General features: G+C 39.4%; 1 protein-coding gene and 1 pseudogene across 3 annotated transcripts; both read right to left on the bottom strand.

Annotated features, from left to right (window-relative positions):
- Positions 1 to 6,389: 6,389 nt before the first annotated feature.
- Positions 6,390 to 8,253, bottom strand: LOC127450960 (zona pellucida sperm-binding protein 3-like; annotated as a pseudogene).
- A 490-nt stretch (positions 8,254 to 8,743) lies between these two features.
- LOC127450700 (ATP-dependent RNA helicase DDX42-like) lies at positions 8,744 to 23,334 on the bottom strand. 3 transcript variants are annotated; one of them, XM_051714986.1, is made up of 18 exons: positions 23,196 to 23,334; positions 22,569 to 22,796; positions 22,320 to 22,473; positions 22,170 to 22,231; positions 18,417 to 18,453; positions 16,982 to 17,134; positions 16,644 to 16,748; positions 15,936 to 16,055; positions 15,632 to 15,808; positions 14,005 to 14,133; positions 13,757 to 13,856; positions 13,518 to 13,565; positions 13,327 to 13,424; positions 12,951 to 13,227; positions 12,509 to 12,735; positions 12,269 to 12,379; positions 10,981 to 11,079; positions 8,744 to 10,791 (listed from the first exon to the last, which is right to left on the bottom strand). In XM_051714986.1, the coding sequence occupies exons 2-18, from the start codon at positions 22,784 to 22,786 to the stop codon at positions 10,198 to 10,200; spliced, it is 2,709 nt and encodes a 902-aa protein (XP_051570946.1). In that variant the 5' UTR covers positions 22,787 to 22,796; positions 23,196 to 23,334; the 3' UTR covers positions 8,744 to 10,197. The 3 variants fall into 3 exon arrangements, with proteins under 3 accessions (XP_051570946.1, XP_051570944.1, XP_051570947.1); XM_051714984.1 differs by lacking the exon at positions 23,196 to 23,334 and adding an exon at positions 22,882 to 23,179; XM_051714987.1 differs by lacking the exons at positions 18,417 to 18,453; positions 22,569 to 22,796; positions 23,196 to 23,334 and having other exon boundaries at positions 22,320 to 22,405.
- Between the last annotated feature and the right edge of the window lie 21 nt (positions 23,335 to 23,355).

The following is a 23,355-nucleotide window of genomic DNA, read 5'->3' as shown; positions in this document are numbered from 1 at the left end:
TTTTGCATAGAAATACATTTTTGCTTACAACGCTAAACTTAAATTTTAAAACTTAAATAAGTGCCACTGCAGATTGATGACTTAATTTTGTTTTAAAACAATTACTTGTGTAGCCTTACATATTTAAGAAACAGCTACATGCAATAGGGGTTGGATAATTATAACATGGCTGTATTTTTAAAAACTCCTGCTATTTACAAATATTAGGTTATATATTCACACTATGACTTTGAATGTGTCACTCAACTGATATAGATGTAAAGTTTAAAAATTCTGGGTCATCAGAAAAGCTTACCTTTGTAAATCCTTAAGGGGGGGGGGTAATTTCGATTACAACTGTAGATATCTCAGAGACTGTGTCTGTTCCCCAAACTACCAAACACAAAACTCTCACTAAATCATTTAGAAAAAATTTGATGAAGGTCAAACTTGAAAAAACAATTTTTTTTAAAATAAACATCATATGAAGGTAGGGATACTAAACATTAGGATACTAAACATTAGATCTCTTTCTACCAAAGCACTAATTGTAAATTAAATTATTACAGATCGTAGTTTGGATGCGCTCTGTTTGACCGAAACCTGGCTTAAACCGGATGAATATATTAGTTTAAATGAATCTACTCCCTCAGGTTATTGTTATAAACATGAGCCTCATCTGAAGGGTCGAGGAGAAGATGTTGCTACAATTTACAATTAAGTTCTAGGTGTTACTCAGAGTACAGGATATATGTTTAAGTCTTTTGAACGAATAATGCTTAATGTGACACCGTCAGATATAAATAAAAAAAACTTGTCTTTTACCCTTGCTACAGTATATAGATCACCCGGGCATTATTCTGATTTCCTTGGTGAATTTGCTAATTTTTTTTATCAGATCTTGTAGTTACTGCAGATAGAGCTTTAATTGTTGGTGACTTCAACATTCTCATAGATAATGTAAATGAAACATTGGGATTAGCATTTATCGATATTCTCAACTCTCTTGGAGTCAGACAAAATGTGACAGGACCAACTCATCGCCATAATCATATGCTAGATTTAATTCTGTCATATGGAGCTGATGTTGATACTATAGAAATTCTTCCGCAGAGCAATGTGATCTCAGATCATTACATCGTCTCTTGTATGCTTCGATCAGCTAATGTTACTCTACACCAATCTACACCACGCTATCATTCAGGTAGAACAACTCTTTCGACCACTAAAGACAGCTTCATTAATAATCTTCCAGATCTATCTCATACACTCAATAAGCCCTAAAGTCTAGAAGAACTTAATGAAATAACAGAAAATATAAATAGTCTTCTCTAGCACACTTAGACAGTGTAGCCCCCCTTCGATTAAAGAAAATTAAAGAAAAAAGCCCCGCACCATGGTACAATGATCACACTCATGCTCTCAAGAGAGCAGCTCGGAAAATGGAGCTCAAGTGGAAGAATAAAAAAATTAGAGGTATTTCGCGGTGCATGGAAGGATAGTGTCTGTAGCTACAGACAGGCACTAAAAGCTGCCAGGTCAGCATATTTTAGCAAACTCATAGAAAATAACCATAACAATCCTAGATGTTTGTTCAGTACTGTGGCTAAATTGGTTAGGATTAAAGCCACATCTGAACCAGATATTCTGTCGCAGCACAATAGTAATGACTTCATGAATTTCTTTACTGATAAAATTGAAATAATCAGAAATAAAATTGGAATTTTGCAATCATCTGTCACAGTACCTCAGAAAACATTCTCATAATTTTCCTCACACGTGCAACTTCAATCCTTTGCTGTCATAGGTCATGAAGAGCAAACTAAATTATTGAAACATCAAAAGCCACAACATGTATGTTAGATCCAATACCAACTAAGCTCTTAAAAGAGGTATTCCTTGTAATCTCAGAACCTCTTCTTAATATAATAAACTCCTCACTATCCTTAGGACATGTCCCAAGAAACTTTAAAATGGCAGTTATCAAATCGCTTATTAAGAAGCCACAACTTGATCCTGGAAAACTGGCCAGTTATAGACTGATTTCAAATCTCCCATTTATGTAGAAAATACTAGAAAAGGTAGTGTCCTCCCAACTATGTTCATTTCTACAGAGAAATAGTATATATGAACAATTTTGGTTAGGATTTAGGCCCCATCACAGTACAGAGACTGCACTTAACAGAGTTACAAATGACTTGCTCTTATCATCTGATTGTGGCTGCATTTCTCTTCTAGTGCTTTTAGATCTTAGTGCTGCCTTTGACGCGATAGATCACGACATTCTCTTGAATAGGCTTGAGAATTATGTTGGCATTTGTGGACTTGCATTAGCATGGTTAGGTCCTATTTAGCAGACTGCTACCACTTTGTCTATGTAAATGAGGAATTGTCAAACCAAACAAAAGTATGGCGTGCCACAGGGATCAGTTTTAGGGCCTCTGCTTTTCTCCTTGTATATGCTTCCCCTGGGAGATATTATCAGGAATCGTGGAATTAATTTCCACTGTTATGCCAATGATACCAACTTTATATTTCTTCAAAACCTGATGAAATTTCACAATTCTCCAAATTAACAGTGTATCAATGAAATCAAAGATTGGATGGCCAGAAATTTCCTTCTACTCAATTCCGACAAAACAGAGGTACTAATTATTGGACCAAAAACCCTAATACAAGCTGCTAAAATATAATTTGACTCTCGAAAGATGTACTGTTACATCATCATCAACAACGAAGAACTTAGGTGTTATATTAGCCCCATTTTGTCATTGTTACATTGGCTACCTGTTAAATTTCATATTCTTTTTAAAATACTGTTAAATACGTACAAAGCTTTGAATGATCTAGCTCTGCAGTACTTAAGTGACCTTCTACCACACTATATTCCATCACATTCATTACGATCGCAAAATTCTGGCCTGTTAATAGTTCCTAGAATATCAAAATCCACAAAAGGAGGTAGATCCTTTTCATATTTGGCTCCTAAATTATGGAATAGTCTCCCTTACATTGTTCGGTATGCAGACACACTCACTGAGTTTAAGTCTAGACTAATGACTCCTCTATTTAGCCAGGTATACACCTAATTTATCCTTCAACTCACAATTAGGCTGCTTTAGTTAGGTCTGCCAGAACCAGAAACACTGATCATGATCTCATATAACTCTGCAATAAATTGAATGGCATCTATGCTAATATTATTCTATTTGTATCCCTGTCTTAACCTCAGTACTCCTATCCTGAGGTCACCAGAACCGGCTGGATCCAGCTCCATTCCTGCTTCGTGTTGGACTACACTGATATGCGTCTCTGAGTGATGACAACTAATGCAGCCGGTGCCAGCCAAACATCACTTCGATCTATTACGATGGACTTCAGAGGGTGAACTGATGCCGACTCCAACCATAAGAAATGGTATACATCATATGCCATTGCCTGAACCTTGGACTTAGGATAAACCTCACCGAAATTACTGGCCGGTTGAACTGCGATGCACCTCACTGATCTCTGCCTACATCATCTTGGTCTAATGATGGACTACACTCTTATAATGGAATACACAGACTATCAATTAATTGCCAACAAAACACCTCATCAGCCAACTAACAAAGGACAATGCATCTATGTGAACTTCTGCAGTTATTCCAGGATGAACTTCAAAGACATTAGTCATTAATCTTACAGTTCTTAAATCTTTAAGCACTGACCCTTAAAACTTTCATAATTTTAAACCATGACTTGCACTATATAGGTGCTGGTCATATAATTAGAATATCATCAAAAAGTTGATTTATTTCACTAATTCCATTCAAAAAGTGAAACTTGTATATTATATTCATTCATTACACACAGACTGATATATTTCAAATGAGTATTTCTTTTCATTTTGATGATTATAACTGACAACTAAGGAAAATCCCAAATTCAGTATCTCAGAAAATTAGAATATTACTCAAGACCAATACAAAGAAAGGATGTTTATAAATCTTGGCCAACTGAAAAGTATGAACATGAAAAGTATGAGCATGTACAGCACTCAATACTTAGTTGGGGCTCCTTTTGCCTGAATTACTGCAGCAATGCGGCGTGGCATGGAGTCAATCAGTCTGTGGCACTGCTCAGGTGTTATGAGAGCCCAGGTTGCTCTGATAGTGGCCTTCAGCTCTTCTGCATTGTTGGGTCTGGCATATCGCATCTTCCTGTTCACAATACCCCATAGATTTTCTATGGGGGTTAAGGTCAGGCGAGTTTGCTGGCCAATTAAGAACAGGGATACCATGGTCCTTAAACCAGATACTGGTTGCTTTGGCACTGTGTGCAGGTGCCAAGTCCTGTTGGAAAATGAAATCTGCATCTCCATAAAGTTGGTCAGCAGCAGGAAGCATGAAGTGCTCTAAAACTTCCTGGTATACGGCTGCGTTGACCTTGGACCTCAAAACACAGTGGACCAACACCAGCAGATGACATGGCACCCCAAACCATCACTGACTGTGGAAACTTTACACTGGACCTCAAGCAACGTGGATTGTGTGCCTCTCCTCTCTTCCTCCAGACTCTGGGACCCTGATTTCCAAAGGAAATGCAAAATTTACTTTCATCAGAGAACATAACTTTGGACCACTCAGCAGCAGTCCAGTCCTTTTTGTCTTTAGCCCAGGCGAGACGCTTCAGATGCTGTCTGTTGTTCAAGAGTGGCTTGACACAAGGAATGCGACAGCTGAAACCCATGTCTTGCATACGTCTGTGCGTAGTGGTTCTCCCCCACATTTTTGAATGTGTTTTGTTTCACAGTCCTCTCCAGGGTGCGGTTATCCCTATTGCTTGTACACTTTTTTTCTACCACATCTTTTCCTTCCCTTCGCCTCTCTATTAATGTGCTTGGACACAGAGCTCTGTGAACAGCCAGCCTCTTTTGCAATGACCTTTTGTGTCTTGCCCTCCTTGTACAACGTGTCAATGGTCATCTTTTGGACAACTGTCAAGTCAGCAGTCTTCCCCATGATTGTGTAGCATACAGAACTAGACTGAGAGAGCATTTAAAGGCCTTTGCAGGTGCTTTGAGTTAATTAGCTGATTAGAGTGTGGCACCAGGTGTCTTCAATATTGAACTTTTTCACAATATTCTAATTTTCTGAGATACTGAATTTGGGATTTTCCTTAGTTGTCAGTTATAATCATCAAAATGAAAAGAAATAAACATTTGAAATATATCAGTCTGTGTGTAATGAATGAATATAATATACAAGTTTCACTTTTTGAATGGAATTAGTGAAATAAATCAACTTTTTGATGATATTCTAATTATATGACCAGCACCTGTACATAATACTGGCATTATATTCATGATGTTAGCCAGAGGGGAACTGGCCCCACAGTGAGCCTGGTTTCTCCCAAGGTTATTTCTCCATTAACAAACATCTTATGGAGTAGTGCTCCTTGTCACAGTCGCCTTGCTCCCGGTTTCTAAATACGATTTGATTACTTATTTTTAAACAATTCACAATCATATTTTATCAAACTGCACAATGATCAATGACTTTGTTACAGTTTCATTTTCAGTTAATGCAGGATTTTCTGTAAAGCTGCTTTGCAATGATGTGTGTTGTGAAAGTTGCTATACAAATAAAAATTGACTGATATAATGTGGGCTGAAATAGATACGATGCCCACACACTGCCAGTCTCTGCAAACCTGGTAATACCGGCTCTCAACTGTTCTAGCGGATTGGGGAGAACCCACTTTCAGCCAACTGTGGGTTAACACTTCCGAATGACATGCACGATGTACAAAATTGTGCCAAGGTCGGACCTTCCGGTGGGCTAGTCACATCAAGCTGTCACACACTCAACACATGCATGCATGGTCAAAACACTTCATTGTTTTGCAATGAAACCATTTCCATAATGCACATTTTTAATTCATGCAAAACTCCTGAAAAACGCACCTCCAAGTGCATTAAATTAAGCAAATTTAGTTGCATAAAGCATTTCCATTCAGGATTTTTTCGGCACAACTTCAAAAAGTTGAAAGTTGTATGGAAACCTACCTATTGTCAATACTTTGAAATATACTGCACAGTCTTCTGCAACCATCAGAGAGAGATAATTCACAGTGACAAAGCATAAATACAGTTTAATGCAGATCCCAGTGGATCTTCTGCAACTGCAGTAGTTTGTGCTAGTACACAAGTTTAGATGACATCAGAACGATCAATATCAAGTGATCATTTAGCAGTTAAGTCACTTGGTTCTTATTGGAGCCAATAACTTCCTAGTTTTGTGGCTTTTTGTCTGGACCCCAGCAAGGGGAGACAATTTGATTCTGAATAAATCAGTTTGTGTAAAGGTAGATCATTTGGAAGCAAACCAAAGGTCATTAAGAAACTTTATTCTCACAGCTTCACAAAGTTACATTTGGCCAAAACCATCATTTTGAACATTGACGGGCCCAACAGATGCTCTCTGCCACTGTAGATCTGTGGAACAGACAAGTAGTGAGAACAAAGCACAGTGTACAAGAGCGCAAATGACCATTTGTCGAGTTGGTCCATACCTTGAAAAGACTGATCACTTCCAGTCCTGACGCTACAGTTCAGATCACAGCAACCACACACCTGGTCAGATTCATCTGCAGACACCCACCTGCAACCAAACAAAGCTAAAATTACAAAACATCCACATTTACCAGTGCATTTTAATCCAGGGACAACATACCCATTAGCAGAAAATGAACAAGCCTTCTGCTCAGGATTTGTTGGGTTAGATGCTGCAGCCACCTTCAAAACGCATGTGATATAGACCTGCAAAAACAGTCGTTTACACATTGTGTAGGGCGATTGCTATGGTGTACCTTAGCCATACAACGGTCTACACACCAAACCACTGTTCAGTTGCTGGAACCGAGAAGCCTCCAATTGAAACGGCAGCTTGTCACCTTGCATCCGGGGCATGAGATGAGAGCTGGAACCGGTGATCTTGGCATCAACCAGGCATCTAGGGGCAGAACACGGTTACGTCACACCCCGTAACAATTTTGGGAAGGTGGAGCGGGAACATTAACGACCCTTCACCCATTCAACGCACCCATTATTCTCAATAAAGGAGTATCTGGGGGTGGAGATCATGTCAGGGGCTACAGTAGCTAGACAGCGGTCCACAAACACACGCACAGGAACGTGGTTGTACGACCTCACGGAGGCTTCAATATTTATAAAACCACCCAGGAAATACTGGTTAGAAGGCCTCTCGAATCTCCAGTCATCTGCAGGGACAGGATGTTAGCCAAGGTTCAGAGAGAAAGTGAAATGCCAGGGATTTATTTGTATTATACAAACCAGTCATGAGCATGTGAGATGATCATAAGATCCTCTGCAAACTTAGTAGAGGCATATGGCATCCAGCTGGGCATCAGTGTATTGCTGCTCACATTTTGCATTCTGTAGAGGACATAGACATCACTACAAACTGATAATGAACACCTTTTACCATGCATATGGTCTCCGCACATAAAAGGAATGAATTCAACCCTCACCTTGGATAGTGGCACTCAATCAACCGTTGCACCACTACTCTTAACAGGAGAACCATATGAAGCCTCTGGAGGGGTGTAGATTAGCAAAAACGTATATACACAAGCGCATTTTCAGTCACCTAAATGGGAGATTAGAGGTTACTCACAGGAACGGTCCAGAAAACAAACAAAAGCCTTACTGTTGGTATGCTGCCACATCCATGCAGCTCAGACTCAAAGATAAGCACTTGAGCAGTATTGTCCTCCCCTACTGCAGTAGATCCTCCCAGAGTAAAAGCAGAGGGCATTAGTAGCTGCTCTGTCCCAAAGAAGTCCTGCTTCACTTCCACATATTGAATTCTCTCCACACTGAGCTGCTACACTGTTGGCAGGGACAGGGTAATGCAACTCAAAGGGAACAACTGGTTGTTCTGGTTCCTGTGGTGGTGTTGGAAAGGTCCATGTCAGTTTTGCAACTGGACCTTGTAACAGCTGTTTGGACTGAACACCCAAAGGTTCTTGAATGGGTGACTGCACAGGAATCTGAAAAGGAAATCTCTGTGGTCTGAATACAGGGTTGTTAAACTCATATCTTTGGGGAACCGGAGACATCCTGGATTCACTCTGCTTAGGAGCTTGCAGTAGTGTCTGAGATCTTAACACATCTGATTTCTGATTATATGATCTTCCTTTCCACTGTGCTTCAGACAAGACAAGTACAAGAACACACACCAATCCAAATTCAATGTGCCACAACCCCATTATTGCTAGATTCACCAAAACATTAAGGACCCACCATTCAAATTTATTCAGTTGTAAAGCGGGGATGGCTCCACCTCTCTAGCGACAAGCATAATGCTTCTCTGGACTTGCATATTCACTCACAATGTCACAGGCGAAAGTCGCTGATTCTTTATTGGTCCAAAAAAAAAAAAAAAAAATTTTAAATGAGGAAGTAACGTATAAAGGCATTTTGTATCGGAGGATAAATGAAACTATTTTGACTGACAAAATGTCACCAATCAATTCATAAAACACAACCTCTAAGCCTTTTTGAAGAAATATCTACACTTGTTTTTGAGTCTCATCCAGTACTTTCTTTTATTATTAGTAGTAATTCAGAAACATGGCCACTGACAAAATTAAACACTAAAGAAAATCCAAAAGAATAAAGGTTTATATAGTGTTCCTAAAGCCAGGTTTTGATAGTAAAAATGGTAACTATGGAAAAAAATAGGAATGTAAGATCATAGCATATTACATTGATTTTATTGCAGACTCATGGATATGTTCTCACCGCATTCAAATTCTTACTGTGATCAGAATGTGTGTGGATCTACGCTTAATGTAATTTTACATATAAGGCAACACAGAAAGATATAAATCCCAAATAATGGATAGTTTGCATCTTTTATGACAGACAGTTGATGAAAGCTTATACTGAACAATGTCAACCTACTGGTAAATGTTTGAATTGAAAATATAAAAAGGGTATGAACAAAATAAAAATCGGACAAGCTCGCTGCTGGACATTTAAGGAATGTTCCGGGTTCAATACAAGTTACGCTCAATTGATAGCATTTGTAACAATGTTGATTACCACAAAAATCTATTTCGACTAGTCCCTTTTCTTTAAAAAAAGAAGCCAAAATCGAGGTTAAAGTGAGGCACTTACAATGGAAGTGAATGTGGCCAATTTTTAGAGGGTTTCAAGGCAGAAACGTGAAACTTATAATTTCATAAAAGCACTTACATTAATTCTTCTGATAAAACTCATGTATTATTTGAGCTGTAAAGTTGTTTAAATCTTCATTTTAGGATTTGTTTACATCATCATAGTAACTAAGTTGTAAAATTGGTTATAACTTTACACCGAAAAGATTAGTAAGTGATTTTAGCAGACTAAAATCATGTTTACACGCATATTGTCTGTCTTGTGACTAAATTTTTGAAATAGTATTTTAGCCTTCAAAAATTGGCCACATTCACTTCCATTGTAAGTGCCTCACTGTAACTTTTTTTTTTTATTTTATTTTTTTTAAAGGAGGGATGAGTCAAAGTAAACTTTTGTGGCAATCAATATTATGCCACAAATGTTGTTGACTGAGCTTAACTTGTACTGAACCCAGAATATTCCTTTAAGAACTTAGAAAACAGGTGGTGTTTGAAACATGTTATAGGATGCATTTAAAATACACTGGATAACGTTGAAATCATAAAATAGATCATTCACAAATAGTTTATGAAATGGAGCACACATCAATCAAATAAAATCTGCAATTCTGAAGTTTTGAAATCTAAATCTGCATTTTCTTGTTACACAGTGTTAAACATTTTTCTCATCCTATTAATAAAAATTAAAAAAAAAAAAAAAAAATGTACAAAATAAAAATCACTGGTGTGCCACTAAACAGGTACATCTACATTTTAAGACAATGCTTGAATGGTTGGCTGTTGTTTCAAAATGCATTCTATTATATTTTGTCAATTCACAGACATATCTAAAGCAGCCTGCCTTAGATGCATTTATTAAATGACAAGGATGACGTTGTGACTGAGTGCCCAATGCACCCTTAATACAGCTTCACCTCACATATAGACAAAAAGACAAGCTGACAAGTAAAGACACTGCTGGGGAGACTGGTTCAGCTATGTATTCTTATCAAAGAACACTTGTCTGCTTCTATCCTGTACACTTAATTGGCCTTAATTGTCCCATCTGCTTTTCTTACGTTTGGGGGGATCAGGTACAGCAAAGCTGTCTTTATGAGTCCCTGACCGCTCCCCCCCATCTCTTTCTGACCATCCCTCTCTGTCCTTGTGACTTCCTTCACCGTTTCGGCTATCGCTATGACGATCTCGGTCACTACGGCGGTCTTTGTCTCCATGACGGTCCCTTTCTCCGTAGCGATCCCGGTCTCCCCCACTGTGCCTGTCACCATGACGATAATGATGATCTCCATGGCGACCCCTATCATCAGCATTCCTATCGCTACGGGAGCCCTCTTTTGAGGAAGAGCTGGAGTAAGAGTCTGATATAGAGCTCAGGGAGCCTGCGCTACTAAAGCCACTCATTTTAGTGCCAGAGCTGAGGGCAGGAGGCGGCATCATGGAAGAAAAGGAGGAAGAGGATGATGATGATGATGAGAAGGGCAGGTGGGGTCTGTCAGGCCCTTCAGGTGCTCCTGAGGGCAGAGAACTCAGACTCCCTGCACTGGTCCACCCAGAGGAGCTGCTGGACTTTGTGGTGAGTTTGGGGGCAACACCAGATGCTACCACAAAGTGGTTTTTATACTGAGCCTGAGGGAAAGCAAGAGAATGTTCAGTCCATAGACAGGTACGTTCACCTATCTATAGTGATTTAGGACTTGAGAGAGGAAAGCTAAGGGATACTTGAGAGGAACAGAGCCTGAGGAAAAAAGATGGTTAAAATGTAGGGAACAAAGTTAAGTAAAAATAGAGGGCAAGTTTTTCTTTTTTGACATTTACCTGAAAAGCTTGCTTTAGGGCAGACATGCGATCTCCCATGGCTCCAGTGGGAGGTTTGAAGGCTTCATAGTTACCAAGAGCACTACTACCACCGCGCTCCTGTTTGAAGAGTGAAATAATAAATGCCTTAGAATTAGCCTTGATCCCTGTCTACAATAACTACAAAGACTGGAACATCTGCTCACAGATGCTCAACGGGAAAAAGTATTAAATTGTGACCAAAATGAATTGTGATAAACTTTTACAAAATGTATAAATAATTTCGAGCTGGTATCAATACATATTTCCCAATTTTATTCCATTTTGATTTACAAGCTCACAATTTCATTCGATTCTGAATAATTTCGAGTATATTCCAGTTTTAGAAATTCTCTTTTGGCTAATGCCGTAAATTATAAAGGGAATCGTCTAACTTCGTACATTACGAAAATTTCCAAAACTATGCAGGTCAATTGTTCTTCATTTAACATATACATTATAATACATCAACACAACCAAAACTTGAAGGAATAGTTCATCCAAAAATAAAAGATTTCTCATCATTTACTCACCCTCATGCCATCCCAGATGAATGACTGACTTACTTCTGTTGAACACAAAAGATTTTTAAAAGAATATTTCAGCTCTGTAGGTCCATACAATAACAGTGAAGGTGGCCAGAACTTTGAAGCTCCAAAAAGCACATAAACGAAGCATAGATAATGCAGTGATTTAATCCATGTATTCTGAAGTGATCTAATCAGTTTTGGATGACAACAGACCAAAAAGTAACCCCTTTTTCCACTATAAATCTTGACATCAGCAGTCTCCTTGGCGATTATTATATTAAGCTCGATTACACTTCCTATAGCACCATCTAGCGCTCTACGCATGCGTCAAGCACTAGGAAGAGTAATCGAGCTTGAAATCATTATCATGTCTAGAGACTGCAATGGCAAGATGTACAGTGAAAATGGAGTTATATTTTGGCCTGTTCTCACCAAAAACCAACTAAATCACTTCACTTGCATTGTATGAACCTACAGAGCTGAGATATTCTTCTAAAAATCTTAATTTGTGTTCTGCAGAAGAAAGAAAGTCATACACATCTGGGATGGTATGAGGGTGAGTCAATGATGAGCAAATTTTCCTTTTTGGGTGAACTATCCCTTTAAGTAAACTTCAAAGTAAAAGTTCTTTGGATTTTAAGAATCGACTACAAGATCATTCAAATGAAAATTGTGATTAATTTGAAAATCAATATTTTTACCCAGCCCTAAATCAAATACAAAAACTATATCAAACTAACAGTGGTTTCAGATCCAAGACCAGGTCTCTCTCTGTAACCCAGGCCTCCACCTCCGATATTCAGCTTCTTCCCTTTCCCTGCTTTAAAGCGTGATTTCCTGAACCAGGGATTCTAGAAAACAGTTCATGGATAGCAGTTAGTACAGTATTCATACACTGATCATTCAAAAGAAAATCAATGAAACATGTTGTACTGTACACAGGAAGGCGCCAATTAGGAGTATATTTTTATGAGTTATACCTGCATTGCCAGATCCATCAGCTCCTTTGAAACACTCTGATTGGCCCCCTCTAGATTGCGAACCAGGTCACCAGCAAATGAAGTGTCTTTATTGGTGAGCAGAGTGTAAGCAACGCCCTTCTCTCCTGCACGACCTGTTCTACCAATTCGATGTGTATGTGTGTCGATGTCCCGTGCTACATCGTAGTTTACAACTGTACGGATAGATGGAATATCCAATCCACGAGCTGAGAAGTGCAAGAGAAAAAGAAAATGTGTTAAAGCAGGTTAAAAAGACTTCATTCAAATAAATTAAAAAGTGTAAAAACACAATAAAGTGACAGTGTCATTAAGAATAAGGAAGTGACACTAAAAAGAGAAGTGAGGCATGCAAACAATTCACCATACCATGAACAACATTTGTACACATGTAACTGAACAAACATAAGAAAGTCCCACTAACCAGCTACATCAGTAGCTACCAATACGGGCAGGTTCTTTTTCTTGAAGTCAGCAATGACCTTGTTCCTCTCGCTCTGATCCATGTCTCCATGGAGCAGCCCCAGGCTATAACCTTCCTGAGTCAAATTTGTAGCCAGCTCCTCACAGTTGGCCTTCTTAGTGACAAAAATCAGCACAGAGCCAGCTGAGGTGAACTCCACCAGCCTGCGTGTCAGCCAACCCCACTTCTCCTGCCCAACCGGCAACACCTCCACGATTTGTGTCACATCTTCATTAGCCTGGGAGGGGAGGATGAGAGAGAAATGAGGTTTACACACTATAAGGCAAGATTTTTCAAGACCTTGTAAATGCTTCCATTAAAGAAATAAGGGCTGCACCTCTCCTATGTCTCCCTGCACAACGCGGATTGGGTCGACCAAAATATCCCGTGCCAACTTTTCGATTTTCTTCCGAAATGTTGCACTGAATAGCAGAGCTGTAAAAGATCAGAGAACATATAGAGCTTACAAGAATTAAATATGTAGCCAGGTGGATGCAGTCAAGCTCTACGAATGCACAATATGCTTACTCTGTCTATCAGGTCTGACGTGGCTGGCAATGGACCTCACTTGGTACTCTATAAGACACAGATCAAGTTTAAATGTGAGACAAGAGCATCACAATTGTATTTGTTTCTCAATAACTGTGATCAAACATCAACTGGAAAATAAACTAGTAAATTGATCGATAGGACTAAAAAAGAAAAATGAGACACAGAAGTGAACCCATAAATTATTAGTTAAAAAAACAAAAAACATTTACACATACCAAAGCCCATGTCAAACATGCGATCAGCCTCGTCAAATATCAGGTAGGTCACTCGCTGCAGAGATGTAGCCTTCTTCTTCACGTGATCAATTAGACGACCCTATGAGGGCGAGTAGGAGGGTGTGTGAGAACAGCACAGATAAATGTAAAACCGATTTACATTCAGTCCCTTAATTGCACAAAATATTCTCTTCAAAAGAAAAAAAGCAACCAAGTTTGATGGGTATTAAAAGATAGGATGTTCTTACCGGGGTGCAGACAACTATTTCAGCTCCTTCTTGTAGAGCTTTGGCTTGTTCCCACATGCTGCCTCCTCCATAGACTGCCACCGAGCGTAGGCCATACACCTTCCCAAAGCGCTTGCACTCAGCATGGATCTACACCACAAAGAAAACCACTCAAAAGCTATTTAAAATCCAAGAGTAATGCATTGTGTTTCTTTATTCACTACAACTGTCTTCTCATCCTAAAACTACTTCAAATGCAGCAGCCACATTAATACATTTTACCTGTAATACTACCCATATTTTCCAGAAATAAATTTGCACCTGAATATAGGTCGCATCTGGTCAAAATCATGTTGTTGAAAAAAAAAAAACAGAGATAAGTCGCATCTCTGCGTACGTCGCACCAACTGAGTTTGCATGCGGCAGGCAACAGGACCTGAGGGCAGCCACCTGACTTTTCTTTAGCCGCTCAGTGGCATGTCAAGTAGCTCTGTGAAGATTACCTCAGGATCTACGCATCGTATCGCCAATATTTGGGCTTGTTTTAATCGGGAGCATTTGCTTTAAGTAACCGTGTGTAACAGTTTTTCATTTTCTGTTGATGTTTAATGAAAAAAATTTGACATTAGCCACATCTGTTTGTGACATGTGTAACTCTATGCTATGTATATACAAATAAACAGCTTTTAGTCTGTAAGAAAACAATATGCCGGTTGTATTCTATTAATTCATTAACGTTAGCAACTGGATATTTCTGATATTTGCAACCCTCTTTGTCATACACTACTTATCCTGTTCACTGACTGTATGTTTTTACTACAAGTGTAATGAAATGTCATTCTGTGGGCATGTGAGGAGCTATGTTTGACAGCGGACTAAAGTTTGTTAGAAACATTATGGAACAGAATATTTCAACTTTGCCAGTTTGCTTAATATTGTTGTTTGCTTTAAGTACTTTGTAAAGGCAAATTACTTTGAATAGACAACTTTAAAAAACTTCTACCATCTCTATGACAGATGTATGTTTTTTTTATTCCTCCCCCTTTTCTCCTCAATTTGGTGCCCAATTCCCAATGCGCTCTAAGTCCTCATGGTGGCGTAATGACTCACCTCAATCCGGGTGGCGGAGGATGAATCTCAGTTGCCTCCAGTCTGAGACTGTCAATCCGTACATCTTATCACGTGGCTATTCTCCTCTCTCCACGCGCAACTTACCACGCGCCCCACTAATTGCAACCACGGGGAGGTTACCCCATGTGACTCTACCGTCCCTAGCAACCGGGCCAATTTGGTTGCTTAGGAGACCTGGCTGGAGTCACTCAGCATGCCCTGGATTCGAATTGCGACTCCAGGGGTGGTAGTCAGTGTCTTTACTCGCTGAGATACCCAGGCCCCTATGACTGATGTTTTTATATATTTGTGTGTAAGAATAAGTGTTTGGGTGTGTAGTGTGTTTGACCATCTGAAATCAATAAAGTATAAATTACGTAAATAATATCTTTGGACTATAATTCGCAGGACCTTTCAGATGATGAAAAAAAAAACCATTATATTCTGGAAAATACAGTATTTAACCCCTTTAAATGATTCTGACCCCTATCACATTCTCTAACATGAGGTGGCAAAGCCCCTCCTCTAACTCTCTGACCTGTTGACAGAGCTCTCTGGTGGGGCAGACAATCACAGCAATGGGTCCCTCTCCCTGCTCCAGCTCCTTCTGGTCCATGATGTGCACCAGTATTGGCCAAATGAAAGCTGCAGTCTTTCCACTGCCAGTCTTGGCAATGCCAATCATGTCTCGGCCACTCAAAGCTATGGGAACACCCTGGTAAACAAACATAGCATTTATATAAAACAATCCAATACCTATAAATCCATAATATTCTGTATGCAAAGTAGGCAAATATTGTACTGTGTAGCCTGCACAGGTGTTGGAGGGCGTGGTGGCTCACCTGGCACTGGATGGGTGTGGGTTGAGTGTACTCTGATTTACGGATCTGGTGCATAAGCTGCTCATCAAAACCAAAGTGGGCAAAACTGGTGGCTGGTTTAGGAGGGGCTGCACCTGATACCTGTAAATCAGGAATATGGGACAACAGGAATATGAATCAAACATAGCGAGGTTCACATCAGTTAGGTGCATAAGCTTAAGAACAATCAAATTAAGGTTAGAAGAGAGCTTAAACACAATTGCCGCATTCCAGATGAAGTCAGAAGTGGGAATACCAAAGGTGAAATTCCCCACTTCCGACCTCAAAGTGTTCCAGTCAATCATACGGCACAGTTAAAAGTACACACTACGAAATGCCACCATGACTCAAATATATTGCGTGTTCCCATGCCAATTATGGCAAAAACATGCTTGTGTTTGCTTTAAAAATAGTCAATGGAAAGTAAAAAAATAAATATAACATATTACATTATACTTAAAATTGCATAAGCCGCCACCATATTGGAAATGACTTCAAATGACTCTTCTCACTTAAGATCTGATCAATCTGCCATAATGTCATAAGCCAGTTATCAAACTTTGAGGGTCGTTCCAATGGTTATTTTCAACTAGGAGGTAGATTCTACGTTGTCTGGAACACACCATATCGAGTGTGAGCTCTCTTCTTCCCTTTATTTATCTCAAAAGGAGAATGATCATTTGCACTGACTTTCAGGTTGAGTTTCTGCCTCAGTTCCACCACTTGTATACCAGTCAAGCTGCTGAGTTCTTCATGCTCTATATAAAAGTTCTTCTCAAAGGGAGGATAGTCAATCTACAGACAGGGGAGAGGTAAAGAGATGCTGTTATATTTGTGAAATGTCTTGCCAATACATGTGTATCTAACAATTCTACAGTTAATCATCATAAATCTAAAGATAAAATGTATTAATGCACCAGTAATCCCCTTGTTTTTATGTATATCCAGGGTTGCTGTAATATGACCAATAATTAATGACCTATGATGTACTTGCTCATCAGTTTATGAGGATGAGATGGCAACAGTACCTCAGAGTGATCTATGGGGGGTAGGGGCATGATGATCTTTTTGGAAGTGGGAGCAATGGGGTTCCCATCACTGTCATAGTCCACTTCTTCCTCCTCTTCCTCTTGGGTCAGCCCAGCTGTTGGGTTCTCTGCCATGTACCGAAAATATGCTTCCTGCAAAGAACACAAACCCTTGCTTTACACCAAGCCAAAAAGCGAGTAAGCATAATGGCAGCTATACACAAAGTGCAAGTTCTACCAATCATTTAGAGCAGCAGGTCTTTATATCAGAACATCGAATGGAGGATACAACATCATTGGGGAAGTGCAAAGAGATAACTAATCATCATTAGTAGCTCTTAAGCTGACTTTTTAAACATAACAAATTCTAAACTAACTTGTATGACAGCACAGGGGCATTGACTACAACATTACAGGGATAGTTCACCCAAAAATGAAAATTATCTCATCATTTACTCACCCTCATGCCATTCCAGATGTGTATGGCTTTCTTCTGCAGAACACAAATTAAGATTTTTAAAAGAATATCTCAGCCCTGTAGGTCCATGCAAGTGAATGGTGACCAGAATTTTGAAGCATCAAACAGCACATGAAGGCAGCATAAAAGTATTCTATAAGACTCCACTGGTTTAATCCTTGTCTTAAGCGATCTAATCAGTTTTGGGTGACCAGACACTTTTTCACTATAAATCTCAACATCAACAGTCTCCCAGGTGATCATAATTTCAAGCTCAATTAAAGCACTAGTAAGTGTAATTGAGACAGCAATGTCAAGATGTACAATGAAAAAGGAGTTACATTTTGGCCTGTTCTCAACCAGAATTGATTAGATCACTTCAGAAGACATGGATTACACCACAGGAGTCTTATGGATTACTTTTATGCTGCCTCTGTGTGCTTTTTGGAACTTCAGAGATCTGGCCAACATTTCCCTGCATTGTATGGACCTATAGAGCTGAAATATTCTTCTAAAAATCTTTGCGTTCTGCAGAAGAAAGTAAGTCATGGCATGAGTGTGTGTAAATAATGAGAGATTTATTTTTATTTATTTTTGGGTGAACTATTCCTTTAAATAACAATCTTACTTTATCACTGATATTTTAACAGATAGCACAGACTCAGATCACATGTTTTAACCATTATGCATTACTCTACTTGTAAACATGTGAGAAAAATTTATAAATATAAGGACTGAGGTCCTTCAGATCTGTTGAGAAAACAAATCTGAATTTCAAGCCATTTATAAGGCAAAATGCAGACTCTCGATTGCACATCCTCCATCTCCAAAAGCTCATTTGAATGGCTCAGTGTGTTAATGCAACTGAATTAGAGCTATATACAAAGAGGATAAGAAAGAAAGGAAGAAAGAAAGTACAGTGGCACAGTTATTTCTGTGGCTTATGATGACAGTAGTAACTTCAGGAGGGTCACTCACTTGGTCATCTTCCTCTTCAATGTCATCCCGTATACCCCTGGAAAAAACAAGCGGAGAAAAACAACTTCCCTGCGACTCGCTCAATCACCCATGGAAACCCATACTGCACCCATAAACCCCCTCTATTTCCATCCTCTCACCTATAAATATTATCTGGATGAACTGTCTTAAAGGAGTTCACCCAAAAATCAAAAATTCTCTCATTATTTACTCATTCTCGTGTCATCCCAGATGTGTATGACTTTCTTTCTACTGCAGAACACAAAGATATTTAGTGAATGGTGACCAGAACTTTGAAGGTCCAAAAGGGACATAAAGGCAGCATAAAGGTATTCACACAACTCCAGTGGTTAAATCCATATCTTCAGAAGCGATATAAAAGGTGTGGGTCAGAAACAGATCAATATATACATCCTTTTTTAATTAAAATCTACACTTACACTTTCATATTCTGGTGTGGAAGTGACTTTTACATTCAGCCACCTACTGGTTGGGGCTGATCAAAGGTGGAGATTGACAGAACAACCCCAATTCCAAAAAAGTTGGGACAGTATGAAAAATGCAAATAAAAACAAAAATGAGTGATTTGTAAAATATATTCACCCTTTGCTATATTGAAAACACTCCAACTACACATTATATGATGTTTTACCTTGTGAATTTCATTTTTTTTAATGTACAGTAATTTCAGGTCAGATGATTGCAACACAATCCAAAAAAGTTGAGACAGTCGAGTGTTTACCAATGTGAAACATCACCATTTCTTCTAATAACACTTAAGAATTTAGGCACTGAAGACACAAGTTTATTAAGTTTAAAAAGTGGAATTTTCCCCCATTCATCCATTATGTACATGAGGTCTTTAGCTGCACTATTGTGCGGGGTCTTCATTGCCGTATGGTTTGCTTCATAATGCACCACACATTCTCAATTGGAGACAGGTCAGGACTGCAGACTAGGGCTGGGAGTGTGACAATGTAATCAATATCGACGATGTCTTACAAAGATCCTGATGCCGATTGCGAACAGATGATGATCGACAATATCAGAAAATGGCAAAACCATGGATCTGGGAAGTCGCCAAATATATTAAACAGTGGCCAAGGGGGCCTGGGTAGCTCAGCGAGTAATGACGCTGACTACCACCCCTGGAGTTGCGAGTTCGAATACAGGGTGTGCTGAGTGACTCCAGCCAGGTCTCCTAAGCAACCAAATTGGCCCGGTTGCTAGGGAGGTTAGAGTCACATGGGGTAACCTCCTCGTGGTTACGATTAGTGGTTCTCACTCTCAATGGAGCGCGTGGTAATTATGTGTGGATAGCGGAGAATAGCATGAGCCTCCACATGCTGTGAGTCTTCGTGGTATCATGCGCTGTGAGTCTCAGAAGCGGAGGCAACTGAGACTTGTCCTCCGCCACCCGGATTGAGGCGAGTAACCACGCCACCACGAGGACCTACTAAGTAGTGGGAATTGGGCATGCCAAATTGGGAAAAATGGGGATTAAAATTTTTTTTTTAAATGCTCCTCATCCAAAAGTATTTCATGCGTGGGTAATTTTGCTCATCTACCCGCAACAGGCGGGCGACCTGTCTTGAAGTGACCCATGACAAGAAATGCTGTTAGTCACAAAGACATGCGCTTGAAGAAACACCCTTTATTAAATTTTAAGAACAGACAAAAGAAAAGCCATCAATGCTCGAGTCTGATTCACTGTTTGTACAGAGGCGTGCAGCACGAGCCCGTCTCGTGGAACAAGTGCATGTAAAGAGTTTCACTGTTTAATTCCTCTGAAAACTGTTTGCAAGAATAATGTCATCTGTGAGAAAAATTTTGTATAAAAGTGATTAAGACGAAAGTGATTAAATCAAAGAAATGCAAGATGTTCACCTTGAACCTAAAATTGAGTTTTATTTTCATTAGGCAGCATTAATTGTATTACCAAAATGCAATACAAACACATTCGATAAGAACACATTTGGCAGCATTATTTTGGGAACACAAGGGAATTTATTAGGCTTATTTATTTTGATTATTATTGTCTTTACATTTATAATTGTCTTAGTTCTTAATCTGTAGGCTATTAGTAATTTTCCCTCTGTGTTGACGGATGTTTGCGTGATGGCAAATGGAGCCGTTGGAGACGGTAAATGTTTAAATAAGATGGTTAAATAAGATTTTTTTGCTCACTTTGTTATTTTAATGCATTTTTTGTTTAGTTTAAAGTGCAATTTTAATTTATAATTTTTTTTGTTTATGTTTTTCATGATTCAATTAATTAATTACATTTTTAAACCAAAATCAATAAAGCTAAAAAATTCACCAACCCTCGGCAGGGGGGTTCACGATGTAATCGGATATCATGATATTTTTTAAGGCAATTATCGCAAAAATATATTTTACATATTGCCCATCCCTACTGCAGGCAGGCCAATCTAGCACCTGCACTCTCTGCTTACACAGCCATGCACTTGAAATCGGGGCAGTATGTGGTTTGAAGTTGTCCTTCTGGAAAATTCCGAGACGTCCCTGGAAAAGACGGTGCTGGATGGCAGTATATGCTGCTCCAACATTTTTACATATCTGTCTGCTTTCATGGTGTTCTCGCAGATGTGCGAGTTACCCATGCCATGGGCACTGACACACCCCTGGCCCATACAGACACTGGCTTTTGGACCTGACGCTGATAACAGCTTGGATGGTCCTTTTCCTCTTTGGCCCTGAGAACACGATGGCTTTGTTTTTAAAAACTTTTTTAAATGTGGACTCATCTGACCAAAAAACACAGTTCCACTGTTCTACTTTCCATCTAAGATGAGACCGAGCCCAGAGAAGTCGGCAGTGCTTCTGGACAGTGTTGATGTAGGGCTTCTGCTTTGCATAGTAAAGTCTTAACTTGCATCTGTGGATGCAGCGGCGAGTGGTGTTGACTAACAAAGGTTTACTAAAGTAATCCCAAACCCATGTTCATGATATCCATTACAGATGAATAATGTTTTTTAAGACAGTGATGTCTGAGGGATCAGAGATTACGCGCATTCAGAAGTGGTTGTCGTCTTGCCCTTTACGCACTGAGATTTGACCAGATTCCTTGAATCTTTTAACTGTATTGTACACTGTAGAGGGTGAAATGCCCAAAATCCTTCCAATTGGTCTTTGGGGAACATTGTTCTCAAAGTGCTGGATTATTTGCTGAAGCATCTGTTGGCAAATGGACAAGTCTCGAATGATCCCTGCTCTTGAAGGACTAGGCTGTTTTTGGAGGCTCCTTATATACTATGACACGATTGCCTCACCTGTTTAACATCTCCTGTTTCACATTACCAAATTGTTATTAGTCTTAAATTGCCCGTCTCAACTTTTTTGGAGCGTGTTGCAGTCATCCGATTTGAAATTGCTGTACATTAAAAAAAACAAACAATGAAATTCACAAGGAAAAACATCACATAATGTTTAGTTGTAGTGCTTTCAATTTAGCAAAGGGTAAATATAATTTACAAATCACTACTTTTTGTTTTTATTATCATTTTTCACACTGTCCCAACTTTTTCGGAATTGGGGTTGTAAAAAAGGCCTTAAATATTGATTCTCACCCACCCACTCAATTATTGTTTGTGTTCAGCAGAAGAGAGACAGTCATACACATCTGGGATGGCATGAGGGCAGGTAATTGATGAGAGAATTTTCATTTTTGGATGAACTACTTCTTTTAAAATGCTGAGCTATGTGTGGTTTTTTCTAAAGACAGAATCTTACTTGGCCAACTTTTTCTCTTTTTCCTTCTCCTCCAGTTTCTTCATGTCCTTTGCTGCTTGGTCCTGAATTAAGCCAAATACATTAATTCAGTTTAAAGCGAGTCAATATTTGCTGCAGGCTCTAATGTAGATGATCATTTCAGGATCTCACCTCCACCTCAGCCATAAATGCATCAAGCGGGTCATCCTCACTGTCTGAGCCTCCTCCTCCGCCAGACTTGAACTGCTGCCTTGTAGGAGAGTTCTCAGCAGGTATATAAGGCAGATCTGTACTGCTAGACTCCTCTTCATCATCCTCAAAATACCTATGGGAAAGAAATCCATCATACATTAAATGCATTCACTCTTTCATACCAAAAACGCCCGCTGAGCTTTACAATGGCGCTGTTTAAGTACTTACGCGTTTTCCTCGTCGAAGTTGGCGCGCTTTGTTCCAATTTTGTAAAATGACGAAAGCTGCTGATTCTTGCCATATCCACCCGATGATCCCGACGCTCCAAATGCGGAGTGGGCCTTCTGAGCTGGTTGAGGTTCCTCTTTCTTCCCACTCGAAGAAAGGGAGAACCCTCCAAATCCAAAGCCTCGCTTGCCACCCGAGCCCCCCTTGTTCCAGTTCATTGCTGTTAAACTGCAAAAAAAAAAAATAAATAAATAAATAAAAAAGCATAATATATAACACCAAATTAGGCTATAAATAGAGTTTTTAGTCTCACTGAACGTTAGCAGCTGTGGGACATTGTTGTTGTCATGGGCCGTTCTGTTGCATTCGTTGCGCCAGTCTAGCTTTTCAGGACAAGAACGCGTTCGGTCTGAACAGCCTCTAACTTATTCATTTTCAGTTTTGGCTTATTTAAAAGTCACCTCAATATTTCCATAGTCAAGCACCAAGCAAGCGGAATATTGCTGCTTTGATGAGTGAAAGGCCCCTGAAAGGCCCTAAGTGTTTAAACGTTTTGTGCTTCGATTTCTTCCACAATGCACGCGCCAAAGATAAACAGATCGATTTAGTTGCTTTCTGATTGTTTACCTGTCACTTGTAACGTGAAGAGCGCGATCGTCTAAATTAGGTGGACACCTTATTTATCCACGGCGTATTTCCCACTTCAGGCTATCTTGCACACTCCTCAGAGATTGAGTCTTACGTCACTGACAATGGACTATTTTTGTGTTGCGTAATATTTATGCGA

The sequence above is a fragment of the Myxocyprinus asiaticus genome, chromosome 13 (assembly GCF_019703515.2).
Source record: "Myxocyprinus asiaticus isolate MX2 ecotype Aquarium Trade chromosome 13, UBuf_Myxa_2, whole genome shotgun sequence".
NCBI classification, from domain to species: domain Eukaryota; kingdom Metazoa; phylum Chordata; class Actinopteri; order Cypriniformes; family Catostomidae; genus Myxocyprinus; species Myxocyprinus asiaticus.
The sequence above is the reverse complement of the archived record's forward strand: the minus strand, read 5'-3'. Positions and strand labels throughout refer to the sequence as shown.